Here is a 14,969-nt window from a genome sequence, read left to right as displayed (position 1 = left end):
CAAATGTACTGGTAATAAGATGCTGTCAAATATACTCCATAGAAATACTCTAAAAAGCAGTGTATTTGTATTGTTAAAGTGGTCTGTGCTAATTACATGCTTTAACATAAAAAACTCATCTCTTGGCCTCATATGGTTCATCCAAGAAAGGCAGCTGTGCAAGGTGTCTTCTTAATTAAAAGTTAATGTATTTTTCATTACTGTGCTTCTAAAAAGGAAAAGCCAGAGCCTCTTTAGCAATTGTTTGTAAGATGGGTAGGAAGCCTTAAATTCCACTGCAAGAAAGCACTGAAAAAACATTGCTGAAGAAGGAGCTTATGGAAGCCCAGCATGAGCCAGACAACTCAAGGCATCATGAGAAAACAGCAGAGGGAATTAAGGAAAACAGCAGTAAGATGAAAAAACAATTCTCTTGTAAATGAATGGCCCTCTATTTCATTTCTCCTCAAGATAAGATGTCCTCATTAGCCCTACTGCATGCTACAAATTATTGTAATTATCAGTTCTTTATCCTGTCAAGTGCGCTCCAAATATTTTATTCATTAAAAGAAGCTCTTCATTATGTGAAAAATAACTACATTATTAGTCCTTGTGTGCTGTTTACATGCTTCAGGCACCTGGATGAGGATGGTGGGATGGACTCTGCATCCCTGGAAGTGTTCAAGGCCAGGTTGGATGGGGCTTGGAGCAACCTGGTCTAGTGAAAAATGTCCCTGCCCATTGTAGGGGTTGCAAAGATGGTCATTTATGACCATCCAAACTTCCAACTCAAACCATTCAGTCATTCTCTGGGACATCTCTATTCCTATGGCCCAGTGCTCCTGAGTTGCCACATCCCTGATTTCTTCCAACAGGCACCTGAAGGCAGTGGGATTTAATCATATGCTATGTCTTCCCAGCTTAGTTGCTACCTGCTCAGTAATCTTGAATGGGTAATGTTCTCCTTCCCAATTCATGTCCCCTTTTGATTTTAAGGTTTGATGGTCGGACTGTATCAGTGATGCCACAGGGAGCCACCGTAACACGAATAGTAGCACCACATTGGTCAAACATTCCTAATTTTGATCAACCATCTATCAAAACTACAGTTACCTTTTATTTAAAACAGCCCCTACTCTTCCTGAAACAGCACTAGGAATTCTTAGTGGGAGAAATGCACACTGCTGGCAGACACAACAATGCTGTGTGGATGGACCCTGCAGCCCAAAGTCAGCCTCAGATCCACAGTGGTGAATAAACTCTGTGACACATTAGCTTCTCACTTAGGTGGAAGAAGCAGAAGAGAAGGGATGCCAAGCTGCTGGAGTATGTTTTCACAAGCAGGTCTTGCACTAATTCTTCACAATCAGTTGCTGTTCCAGAGCACTGAGTCTCTGGCTGCCCAAGGGTGCTGAAATAGACTGTTTTAGTGACAGATTAAGGAGGTTTGCTACTCAAGAGATGTTAAAGCAATTTTTCAATTAGGCAATATGTGAAAAGGTAGAAAATTGTGCTTGCAATTGTCAATACTGAGGTTTTTTTTCATTTTTATTCCATGCAAGTGACATTCATATCTTGTGTGGGATGTAATGACAGAGTTCTGAGCTAAGTGGACAGTTACCAGTTCATGGGAGGGATTAACCTGAGACCTGTATGTCATTTTACAGAGTCAGCACTACTTGAAGTGGTTTTTCCCAAAGGACATAGCCTTGGGTGAAGCAGCATCAGTCTCTTTCATGTTTTACTGCTGTTGTTGCCAGTGGACAGGAGGAAGGAGGAGCCTTTGTGCTGGGAGAGGTTGCTTCATCCCCCAGCCCAGGTTTGGGAGTTGACTGAAGCAAAGTAACTCCAGCTGTGAACATTCCCTGTTCCTCTCAATGGGCCATTACCTTGAAAGACCAGTTTTCATCATTTACATGCAATGCAGTTTTCTTATTGCAGAGCTTGGGAATGAGAGGAAGTAAAAGCCATCATGTGAATTACACAGCTGTGGCTGCAGGAGCTTGGAGAATATGGCCAGACTGCCTGGTCACTTGTCTCACTGCTGCCAAAATGCTCCATTATGGCAATCTGCACCCAGGGTAGTTTGGTCTCAGGTCTGACCTCTCTGTGTGATCACACATGGCAAAAGATGCAGCCACTTCTCATGTCATTGGCCAGAAGGAAACAAGGTGACTTTGAGTGGTTTCAGAGAGCTGGTGGTGAGGTTTTACATAAGGTCTGCCGCTTCAGGAGTTTCTTTTGTGTGACTCACGTAAGTCAAAATAATTGGGAGTTTTTATTTAAATAAAATATTAGAAACCTTTTTTTTTTAGGGCATCTGTATCTCAGGTGCCATATCTGGCTGTGTTTGGTAAACAGGTTTTCATGCTTGGTAACTTCCAGTGTTTGGGCAATTTGAAACTAGGTTTATCTATATTTCAGTGGCAGCAGTCTGACCTTAATTCCTTTTCTTCAAGGAATAAACATGACTCATTCTCGTACCTTTTTAAAGGATTTTGAGAGGAGTGTTCTAGAGAAAGAAGCCCAGATGATCTCAAGCCAGAGAGCCTTTGCTTGTCCTCCTGTTGCCGACTGCTTTGTATAAACTACTGCACCTGGCTGACCAGCTGATCATCTTAGTGCCAGCTGGAATCCTAAAAACTTGGAAATTGGGGTTTTAGTGTATAGTAGTGCATATGAGTCAAGAGGGAGGATTTGGGGTGTTGTCTTTGTCCTTCTTCACCTTCTTCTTCCATCTTCTTCCTGGTTTTGGGTGGTTTTCTGTAATTGGATGAAAAATGTCCACATTGCAGGCCTTTGGTGGTCATTATTGGGTCAAAAGTATAAATAATATAGGTGTTACTGGGTAATTATCTCTTAAATAGCCTTGGGAAGAGTTAGAAGGTGACCATTCTACCTCATTTCCCTAGCTCACTAGTTAAGCTCAGGGCTCGTGAGCCTGTAAATACTATAAATAGATAAGATATAATAAACATTCCAAGTCTGAACTCAAGCTTGGCATTTCCTGTGTTATTCATCCTGACCTTGGCAGAAGAGAAGAGCAGAAGCCAAAACCCTTATGAGTGTCCTCATGTCACAGCTAAGATGTGTCAGGAAAGGGATTCAGGGAGTTTGTTCGAGACAGATTCAATTCATCTCTTATTTGGCTTTATGGTTTATGGGGGATTTTTTATATAGCATAGGTACCCCATCTCCTCACCAAAATCCTCCAAAGTTATTCCCAGAATGAATAAGGAAGTCAGAGAGGGGAGAAGAGGAACAGCGTGGGAACTGACAGTGGTCAGAACATGGATTCTTAGGCTCCAGGCAGTGCCTTGAAGCTTGTGGGAAAGCCAAGGACAAAACTTAGTCTGGCCTGGGAAATCATGAGGAGGAATCCAAAACAATCCCTATAAACAATCCCTGTAGATAGCCTCCTCCTGACACCTGTTGTTTTTCCAACTTGTTTACTGGCAGAGATGTTTACAAAAAGGTGGTGCCCTAAAGGACCAATCCTATTCATTGTACCAAAACACTGTATAAAATAACTTGTCTCTCAATAAACTTTGCTATAAGCCCTCTGAAGAAATCAGAGTGTCAGTACATGAGCCGTCCTGAATCGTAATGATGGAGCAGCTTCCCAGTGTGGTGTTTGATGCAATCCCTGTTGTTCTCCCTTTGCAGAGGTGGTTCGGCTGAGCCTGCCAGAGGAGCAGAGGGTCACTGTCACCACCATCACCGTGGGGCTGAGCACCGTGCTGACCTGCGCCATCCGCGGGGCGCTGCGCCCTCCCATCGTCTGGAAACGCAACGGCGTCGTCCTCAATCTGCTCGACCTGGAGGACATCAACGTAGGTCCTGAGCCACTGCTGCCCTTGGGTGGGCAGGGCCTTGAGTATGGCCTCACTTGACAGGTGGTGGTTATAGGGTGCAACTTCTCTCTTACGATTATGGAAAGCAGAAGCTGGCGTAATGTTTAGATTGTATGTGAATATGTCTCAGGAAGAAAAGCAAGGCAGCATATATGCGAGGGAGAGCAGGAGTTCTTGGAATATGATATAGGAAATTATGCGTCTTTTGTTGGTGCGACCTGGGGTCCAAAGACCTTGAAACTCAGGGGAAAAAAGCTTCACAGACCATTCACTCCTCAGGGGTGTCTTTCCCAGTACAACGAAGCAGATTCATTAAGAGCATGAAACAAAACATTTATCATTGGCTATGAATCTCTCCTCTCTTTAAACCAAATAATCTTTTTTTTTATCTCTGATCTTCCTGTTTCACTTGCCTTTGAGTCAGTTCTCCTTTCTCATTCCTTGGCTGTTATTTCTGACGAGCAGTTTAAAAATGGGATTGTTCAGCAGGGTGTGGCCATGCCCTCGGAGGAAGGAAGATGAATCTATTTTAATTCACTGTGCTGGTCTGATCTGTGAGTCATAGTTGGTAGTAAAGACAATACCTGAATGATGGTATAAACTTACTCATTTATTTAATAACATTTAATTATGGAGAGAGTGGGAAGTAGTGTGCAAAAAATATGGTCTGTATTTCATTTCTATTTGTATTAAAGTACATGGTAAATCAGGTTTTATTTTAATTACACTACAGCAAAAGTTGATTTATATTTTTGTTCAGTTCTTGTTAATTTGATAGCCACTCAGTTCAGAGTTGTTACAGTCAATACTATAGCTCCCTAAATTGTTGTGTATCCAAGATTGCTGAAATGGGAAAAATCTTTGTTTTATTCTTCTGCAGTTAAATGTGAAAATTACAGCACATGGGACAGAAATACACACAGCATCTCAGTACTTTATTTGTTGACTCTTCCTTAACAGGAAAATCATGTGCACCATGTATTGGTAATTACTGTGTGCACAAACTCAGTAATTAAAACCATCTAAACATCTTTTTCTTTTCATCACAGCAAGTATTATCCTTTTAATTTTTTTTTTTTATTTCTTGTCACTTTGAACTTGACTTGGAAATGCAGCCGAGCCTCTGAAGGCTCAAGAGTGGTCTTAGGATTTGTTGACCAAAAATAATGAAAATCCCAGGTATTTAGCTTACATTCATGAAATTTTGGTTATAATGACATTAATCTTAACTAAAGTTCCTGTGTGAACTGGACACAAAAGAAGTGTCCAAGAATCTGAGTAGAAACACATTATTAAGGACTGATGGCATTTGGTTCTGAGGGTTCATTTGCAACTCCTGCTATTTTAAACAGAATGTTGAATATGCTTTCAGACCGAAATGCCAGTTCCTCACACAATTTAGCGCCAGTCCAAGTGGATTTCTGGTTCGCTTATAAGTAATTCTGTTTCTCATTGGTGATTCTATGTTAAGAGGCTGAGTTATGTCCTTGCACATGAGCTGACTGGTTCCTGAATGATTCAACACTCCCATGGAGTGCAATACAGCAGGAAAAAACATCACTTTTTGATCTGTTTCAACTGGTATATCACTGAGAAACTATATCAGAAGAACACTCTGAGATTGTTACAAGGAAAAAAAAATATTTATTCCTCAGTTTTAATGCATCACATATCAGTTTATGACCACTATCAGTTTGTCATATAACACCTGCTACTAGTGAACATCAACTTTTCTAGTCTAATGAACACCTCCACAACTTTTTCATCTTTAACTACACAGTGTAAATTTTTTACGTTCTTTATATACACTGCCATCTGTATTCTGGTCTGATGGCTTGAGGAGGCACAATTTGGGGATTGCCATTTTCTATTTTCCCTCTTCCACGGTGGGTGTTATGTAGGATGCTTGAGCTCAGGCATGTTTACTCTCTGGCTACTGAGGATGGGCACCTGCATGTGTGAAGCACTTGTGGCAGCAGGGAGAGTTCTTCAGCTGCTAAATGCAGCCTTTTGTTTATCATGGAACCACAGAATGGTTAGGGCTGGAAGGGACTTAAAAGCTCATCTTGTTCCAACCCTCTGCCCTGGGCAGGGACATCTTTCTCTATAGCAGGTCACAAAAAGCTTCACCCAGCCTGTCCTTGGACAGTTCCAGGAATGGGGCATCTACAGCTTTTGTGGGAAACGTGTCAGTGCCTCACCACCCCCACAGAGAGGATTTTTTCCTTAATATCTAATCTAATCCTACCCTCTTTTAATCCTTTTCTCACTGTCCTGTCACTACATGCCCTTGTTTAAAAGTCCCTCTCCACCTTTCTTGCAGGTTCCCTTCAGATACTGGAAGGACACAGTTAGGTCACCCTTAATCCTTCTGTTTTCCAGGCTGAAGGTTCCAAATTCTTTCAGCCTTTCCTTATAGCAGAGGTGCTCCATCCCTCTATTCATCTTGGTCTTCTCTTAAACACCTCACAGCTCAGGTCAGGGGGTTGCAGCAGACAGTTCAAAGCTTCAGCCTCACGTGGGTACAGGCATTCACATTAAACAATAATCTATTTAAAGGCATTGACAGCAGAAAGTAAAGGCAGCGTGGTTCTTAATGTACTTGAAGGCAGTTAATTAAGTTACTTCAGTTTTCCTTTAGTACGCCTCAAGCAGAAACTCGATTGCATTTCTGCTTTTCACAATAAGGTTGGCAATTTGGCTAATTGGAAGTGCAACAGGAGATTAATTGTACTTTTTTAACTTCAAGAAAATCCTCCCTGCTCTTGGCACATTGCTAATCACATACAGACCTGCAGGATAGTCACACACTTGGAAAAATCCCGGTATTATATTTCAATTAAACTCTTTCTCTTCTAAATGCTAATTCAAGAAATCAAATGAAATTAGAAGCTCAAGTCTGAAAAAAACAGAATCCTGCCAACTAGGTGCGAGAGCGGCAGAGGAAAGGCATTGCTGAAATGTCCTTTGTTATTTTATTGTCTCCAGATTCATGGCAAATGTGATCTGAGAAGGCAACCAGTGTTCCAGGGTAATACTGAGAGGGACAAAGACAGTCAACAAAAACCTAGATAATCCTAAATTTGCGCAGAACTGAAAGATTGAAGATTACTATAAAGCCTACTTGTTTAAGTGCATTAGTTAAATCATTTTTATGTGATATCTTGATTGGCAACAAAATATTTATAATTTTTCATTTCTCTCTTAATCAGAAGCTTTCATAAGCAACTAGTAATAATTTGTCACATCCTGTCTCTGGGAGTTCTGTTTATGAGTTGTCACAAAGCTCTTGCAAAAGAGCCATCCTAATGGTACATGTAATTAAACAGTTTCTCTTGCTAACATTTAAGATTGCTTTTAGCATAAAAATATTATTTCTCCATAAATTACCCATCCATATTATTTACCCATTAGAAGTCCTGTAGCAGTTCCTCTTTAATAAAGTCACGTCAACTTTTCTCATGCAGAAAATAACTATAATATAGCTGAAACTGATAAAATTGTTATAGCTATAAATTGATTTCTGACTACAAAAGTGAAGTGGTTAAAATGTGTCATCATTCAAAATAATATACTTTTACCTCCTAGGAACAAGCGATATGTTTTCTCAAGTATGTGATTATGAAAGCGTTGCTCAATTTGAAAATAAAATTAAGTCCTCATGGAGTCAAATGCATATAGTATTTATAGGGTATTGTTTCACATGACTTGACATTATCTCCAGAGAAACATGTGTGAATTGGTAAAATTTATAAATATAAGTTGCACCTTCAGAAGCATGGTGAAAGAGAAGATTACCATAAGAAAACAAATCTGGTGTAGAGGTAGATAAGAATTCAGGGAGTTACCAAGCGTAATGCAGGTAGCTATAGCATACGCTCATTAGTGTCTTTCATTACTCATTTAATTTTAAGCTGTACACTTCAACTCACACTGGCATTGGATCTTTAGTTCAAAAATAGCCTTTCATAACCAATTGTGTAAATACAGAGTTCTTAATTTCTGCTGATGTCAGCTAGGATGGCACAGCCTTTTTCTGTTAAAACATCCCACCCAGGGACAAGCACAGAGCTCCAGACCACAGCCTTGATTGCTTGTGTTCCCCATCCCCCTGGGAAATCACCTCCATGTACATCTCATGGCCCTTACAAGAGCTGTGCCTACCTGTCCTGTTACACATTGCATGTATATTCATGAAAATGTCCCTTTTCCATGTATAATAGTTGAAACCCAAAGCAAACAGCCAGCCTTTAAAGTGCAAGTCACTGGGATTAGTTTTCTCATTAAAATAGGCTGTATTAAGACAATGTATTTGTGCTGATGTTTTTAATGTAGATTCGCTGTTAAATAATAAAAAGCTCCTGTGAATAACCCTGCTAATAGAATTTGGGCCTTTAAAATTATCAAATCCCAGGCCATTCTAGATACTGCAGTGATGCAGTGATAGGAGCAAGTTACGAAAGGTTGCATATTTAGAACCAAGTTTTTTCTCTTTTAAATCAAAGTTTATGAAATTGCTTCTAGTTTCATAAGGTATTTACAGGTTCTAAAATAGAGGTTAAATGCAAAATTACTACTGGCAGTAGTAATATATTCTGAATATAGTCTCAAATATAACATTTTGTCATAATGAAGATTACAAAAATTGTATCCACTTGTATTTTTAGGAATGTACCTACAATTCATTTTCCTTATCATGTTATCTCTGAGTTTCTCAGGATGTAAAACTCACCCATTTTTTAGTTATATTATTATTACACAACTATCTAAAAAGTTCATTTCCATTTCTCAAGGCAAAAAAAAATTTGACTCACCAGCAGTCCTATGTTGTGTTAAGTTCTTTGAGCAGAAAAACAAGAAAAGATAAATTAATGCCCCATCAGGCTGTGTTTACAATAGTATTCTGGCATTTGCTTAAGGCTGAATTTCTCTCCATATAAATTACTAAAGTGATGTGTAAAACCAAGAACAAATAATATTAATGAAGCATAAGTTCTCAGCTTGTCTCTAGATATGAATTATTAAAAGCATCAAAGAAAGTGATTTAAGGACCCATGATTAATTTAGTTTGTATTATTTTTAGATGAATCACTCATGAATCTATTGTAAAAAAGATCAGAGACATTTCATTAGTAAGGAGAAATCATTTCCAAAGTGATAGCCATTGTTGTAGATTTTGCATAATAATAATCTCATTAAATGCTTGGGTACATTTTGTTTTAAAATCCTGTAAACATTGTCAGAGAGAGATTTCTAGGACACTGAGGATCAGGCAAGCGTTTTTAGTGTGAACTGGGTAATACTGGCTGCTTTGCTGGTGATTGGAAATGTCCAAGGCCAGGTTGGGCAGAGCTTGGAGCAACCTGGTCTAGTGGAAGGTGCCCTGCCCATGCCAGGGAATTGGGGAAAGATGAGCTTTAAGGTCCCTTCCAACCCAAACTATTCTGGGATTCTAGTGGAAAACTGGTGACACCAGCAAGCCCTTTTTGCCAGGACTGGTTTTGTCAGTAGGCATTGAAACCACATGGAGAAGGTTTCCAGCTTCCCTGGGCTTGGGAAAAAGCTGAAATGGAAGGGATTAAAAATAAAGGGAATTATTAGTAGTAGGAGTAGTAATAGTATTTGGAAGGCAAATCTCCTAAGAGAAGAACCACTCAGGGAACTTCATTCCCTCTGCCATTATTTCTGCTATAACACTTTTAAATCATCATGGTGAGAGGGTATCGACTGTATTTAGGGCTCCCCTCCATCCAGTATTTATTAGGGGCATTTAATACCTAGCTTGGATGGTTTAAAATCACTCTGTGGGTTTAAATGGTTTGAGCAATGGAGTGTGTAACCCATAGTGCCATACTGTGGGGTGACTGGTGCCAGTGTGCCCTCCCTGAGAGCTGGGGAATGTGGGGAATCTCTGGCTTCGTGTCAGTGGGATTGACTTTTCTCTTTCTTCTTCCTATTTATGGTTTGAAGTCAAGTTTGGGGGTTTTTCTCAAGCAACTGGAAGTTAACCTAAAATTTATTAAGTGTCTATGCTCATTCCTCTTCAAATTTCCCAAAAACCGAGAAACTTTGACACAAATTTGAAGGGTTTTAAATGTTGGAACAACCCCAAGGCATGTGAGAAAACTTCATGAAAATGCATCTGAAACAGGCAAAAGGTGGGTGGCAGTGCCCTGCACCCTGTGACGTCACAGCCAGCTCAGCATCCAGGGTTAATGGGGCTCCTCTCTGCCAGCTCCTTCCTGGGCCTCAGAGCAGATTTGTGGTGTTACAATCACAGGTTGGAATTCACTTGAGACAGAATGTGAACAAGATTTACAAGTAATATGCAATGTTTTACACATTTCTGAGCACGGTGTCTCGAAACCGCAGCAGAGTGCATGACCAGGGAATGCATTAGAATGGGAATGGGATAAATAAATATGAAAAGTCTCGTGTTTGGAGGGACCTGTGCCTTGGGTAATCAGTAGTGATGGAAAGGAAAGGAAATACTATACCAAAAAAAAAAAAAGGTATGCATCCATTTTCTGGGATCTGCTTTCTTATTTTTTTAAAGCAAGTTTTAAAAAATATTTTATAGGTTACCAAGCTGTTATCAATGTAAAATGCAGGGTGCTGCATTTTTTTAATCTTGAAAAGTTAAAACATATTCTGAGGTCATTTAATCAATCCTTTGGTTGAAGGGTAAATGCAAGACATGAAAGAAGCTTATGAAGGACAGAGAACTTTTTATTTGAAAAAGGCAGAAAAAAGAGAAGTCAATTTATCAGCTGCCACTAGTAGACCTTATCAATTATGAGAAATTATAAGCCTAGCTTTCTGAATTTTTTTTTATCAGAAGAATTACTTTATAATGAAATTCATAAGGTAGAGGCAATGACCACCCTGCCCTTTTCTGGATGCTTTGATGCCGGGCTTATGATTCTGCGGGGTTAGATGGGGGACTCCCTCTAGTTTCATCACTTCTCTTTCTTCCTGTTCACAAGAAAATGGTGAGATTCCCCATCCCTGAGCACCCACATCCATTCCAGAGACACCCCATCCCTGGAAGTGTCCAAGGCCAGGTTGCAGGGGGCTTGGAGCAACCTGATCTGGTGAAAGGTGCCCCTGCCCGTGGCAGGGGGCTTGAACCATGTGAGCTTACAGGTCCCTTCCAACCAAAACCTTTCCATGATTCCATGATAATTCACCTTCCATGGTAAATGAGGAAAACCATGTCTCAGAACTTACTTTTTTGCCTTTCTACTGATTGCCTGTTCTTAATGGGATGATACATTTAAATGTCTTTTCAATTTACTGTGGGGCATTACTGTGGCTGAGCAGGGCAGTAACAGCTCCCTGAGGTATGCAGCACTCGCTGAGACTCCCAGACAGCCCTAAAATACTCAGTTTTAAAGCTGGGATAGATCTGAGGAGAGAAGAACTATGTTGCATCAGTTTTATAGATGTTTTTGTTCTGCTGTGACTGCTTCAGACTTGTGGTGACTTGGAGAACTGATTTAACAAGCAAAAGCCATTTGAACTAAGTCAAAATATGTGAAAATATTTCCTCTGCTTTTTCCCACTGTGAATCATTCCCATTCCCTCTGCCCACCCCATCCACATCCCAGCAAACCAGAGCAGCAGCTCAGCAGCTGTCAATGCTCGCTCACACCCTGTTAGCCCAGGGCAGTGGCCTGTGAGCAGCTGAGCAGCTCCTCCGGGCTCCCAGAAGCAGGGCAGCATGGAGGGGGATTTGGGACACATCCCAAATACATCTCACAGCTTCCGACTGCAGCACAGCACTCCTGACTGCAAGATGTGGAGTTAGAGGCTATTAAGGAATCAAAGACTCATCATTTCTTAATGCTCCAGGGCCTGGGTTTTTACAGCACTTTCAAATACGCCCTTATGAAATACACAAAGAAAGTGCTTGTGCATAAGAATGCATCCATAGATATAAAATGTAGCAGCGAGATCCTAATGTACTAACTATATCTGCAGGGAAACACTAGGAGAAACTGTGAGCTGCAATAAACACACAAAGTCAGATTTGTTAGAGAATTCAGTCTACTTTTTGTAGCAAAAAAAAAGGTTCAATATTAAACATTTAATATCACAATCACTTTTTCCTTCCCACACCTAAATACTTTTAATTCTTAATAATGTTGTTGCTATATATGAACTTACTGTGTGTGCAGGTTCTAATACAGGGTTGATAATTCCCTTCTATGCCTGACATGGTGATATGGTGCTAACCTAAATCATCTTCGATAGCTTTCTTTAAGCACCAGAAGTCAGAAAATAGATTTTAAAAGTCGCAAACTGTGCTTTTACCAATATAAGCCCCTCTTTTTAAGAAAAACACATTTGGAAAGGAAGTTAATAATACAGTAGTGTTGCACCTCTTTGGTTGTGCAAGGGTTTTTACTTATATTAATACATTTGTGTGCATTGAAAGAAAAAAACAGATCATCCTTTAAAAGAAAATTACACAGCACAAACCAAGCATTCAGTATATTTTTCTGTGATATTTTAAAGGAAGTAACAAATAAATAAATTTGTTTAATATATAAATTCTTAAATAGAGAAGATACTATTGTCCTGTTTTTCCACAACTCCTTATAAATCATTCCATTAAAGTAACCATCCTGCTTTTATTGATCTAAACTCAATTTTAGTTTCTTTTAACCTAAAAGAACTGGTATTCAGTCCCCTCCAGTGCAAGCATTTTCTGTATCTCATGCAAATACCATTTGAACAGGGTTGGTGTCTTTTCTGTTAGCTGTTACTCATGCATCTTTGCTTTCAGGAAAGATCTAACTGACCCAAAACCAGGCAAATTCTTGACATTGGGATTTTTGAATAGGTATTTGTAATAATGTATTGGATAACTTACCCAGCTTATCCCATAGCATTGATGCCTGACCCCAAGGTGACAATAATATCTGAGATGCTTTTGATTATAATAACGGATTTCAGATCATCTATGGATTTACTCTGATTCTTTGTAATTGTTCATACATTTGTCCATTGGAGTAGCACAGCCAGCAGAACCAGGACTGTGGATATGTCTGTGCCCTCTCAGGTGAAGGTCTGTGCCTTGGGAAGGGTTGTGTCCTGCCAGTGAACTCCTCATTTCTCAGTGCACACTTTCAATCTACCTTAAAACGTCTAAAAACTAAAATTGTCCCCCTTCTGCCAGTGCTGACCTGCCACTGAGAGGTGAGGCATGAAGATGCTTCTTAGTGCCAGACAGAAGATTTTGGAGAAGATTCACGAGCTGACAGAAGTAGTGCCAGATCGATCCATACTGCAAGAGATGGGCTGTTCTGTACATCTCTTGGAGGTGCCAGCTGGCATTGCAGAATCACAGCTTCCTTCAAAAAATGTTCAAAGTGTGGTGTCTGGAAAGGAAGGTTTAAACTGCAAAGCACATGCACCCTGAAGAGGCAGGAAACGTGAGATGTAAGGAGGCCCAAAAGGTTTGGGGTTAGAAATCAGCCCATCAGCTGATCAAACAAATCCCGCTTGTAATCTCTGAGCATTTGGCAGGGGCTGGGAGCAGCAGGTGGATGTGGATGGTTCCTTACAGCACTGGAGCCGCCATGGGTGCAGCAGGGAAGGAGCAGCATCACAACCTCTGTGTGTGGATTCCCCTTCTCCAGCACAAAAAAACCAGGACTCAAGTTCTTGACTCCAAGCGAGCAGATCAAAGTGAAGTTCCTGTTCAATCTGTCCCCCCGGTGGGTTTTGCCATGCCGGAGGAGGCAGTGAGCTGTCACCTCCTCATGGCACACACTGCTGCGTGTCCCAGACACGAGTGTGGCAGCCGGCAGGACCTTCTGGAAGGGCTTCCCCTGCACACCCTGGGCTGCAGGCTGGCTTCCAGCTGCACACTGAGGCTTTGAAAACAAGTCCTTGTGTTTTCATAAGCAGAACCGCTCTCCAACGTTCACCCTGTTGTACTGACTTTGTGCGACCCTGACTCAAAGTTGAATTTTCCCCTAATATTGCAGTGAAATTACTCAAAGAGAGTTCAGTTTAACATACTTCACACGTGGGGCTGATTACAGAAAAATCATCCTTTCAGCTCATGAACTGTTTTTAAATGTATCCTCCTCAGTTTGCATAGAAACACAAGCACTCCGAAGCTGCAGAAGGTCTGAAGGTTGGTGGAGTAACAAGAGGAACTCCTTCACATATCCATCAGTGCTGTGGTTCTCTTAGCTGTAATTCAGTAAATAAATATTGAAATTAATAAATAAATCATGAATCAAAATAAATTCTTTAGCAGGGTGCTTGTACAACATATTCAAGCGCCACAAATGTGTCTACTAACTCAGTCCTTCCCATCTGTAACCAAAAATTGAAACAATGCAAGAGCAGATGTAGGAAGATGAAGGGGATGAAGAAAGATACTTGTTAAGCAGTTACAGATCTAAACAGCAATGTTTGAGAAAAGACTTTTTCTCTTCTTCCTTGTCTCCTGCCAAGGATATTGTCTGAGATAAGTGACAAAGAGCTTCAGTTCTTTTTCATCAAGTCTCAAGGCTGCAATGCACTTTCTAGGAACCAGCACAGATAAAGGAAACCTTAACCAACTCAAATGTTAGCATTTTATGCATCTGAGGCTAACAGGTAGATATTAAATTCCCCCATAAATTAAACAGCTGGAAATGGTCGTCTTTTTTATGTGCAAAGAGTACCTTGTTAGCAACAAGCACAAAAGTTCATATTCTCAGATGGGTCACTTTACCTTACTCTTAAATTGCCGCTCATTTTCTCCCTGCGTGTTGATTTATGAACTTTATAGCCTACTGTTCAACATTTAAGCTGTGTCCCCAGGCTGCATTGCTATCAAAACCTCTGAAAAGGTAGTCCCTGTTCATGTAGCGTTTAAAATATTGTTACTAAATAATAAGGCACCTTTCCTGTCTTTTGTTCCATTCAGGATTTTGGAGAAGATGATTCCCTCTACATCACCAAGGTAACAACTATTCACATGGGCAATTACACCTGTCATGCCTACGGCTATGAAGAGCTGTATCAGACCCACATCCTTCAGGTGAATGGTTAGTAAATAGCATATATGACATTCCATGAAAACGTGCCCTAAGAAAAGTTGTGTGTTAACCTCATTCACACAGAGATGTG

General features: G+C 40.4%; 1 protein-coding gene across 1 annotated transcript in view; it reads left to right on the top strand.

Annotated features, from left to right (window-relative positions):
- The window catches only part of FSTL4 (follistatin like 4), a 212,119-nt gene that overhangs the window by 168,156 nt on the left and 28,994 nt on the right, over nucleotides 1-14,969 (top strand). Inside the window, exons 7-8 of the mRNA XM_066196935.1 lie at nucleotides 3,646-3,812; nucleotides 14,767-14,887. Of these exons, the coding sequence (XP_066053032.1) occupies nucleotides 3,646-3,812; nucleotides 14,767-14,887 (288 nt within the window). The remainder of the gene's footprint in view (nucleotides 1-3,645; nucleotides 3,813-14,766; nucleotides 14,888-14,969) is intronic.

Source organism: Chamaea fasciata, unplaced genomic scaffold (assembly GCF_029207755.1).
Source record: "Chamaea fasciata isolate MVZ Bird 193981 ecotype frontalis unplaced genomic scaffold, bChaFas1.0.hap1 SCAF_15, whole genome shotgun sequence".
Classification (NCBI taxonomy): Eukaryota; Metazoa; Chordata; class Aves; order Passeriformes; family Sylviidae; genus Chamaea; species Chamaea fasciata.
The sequence above is the reverse complement of the archived record's forward strand: the minus strand, read 5'-3'. Positions and strand labels throughout refer to the sequence as shown.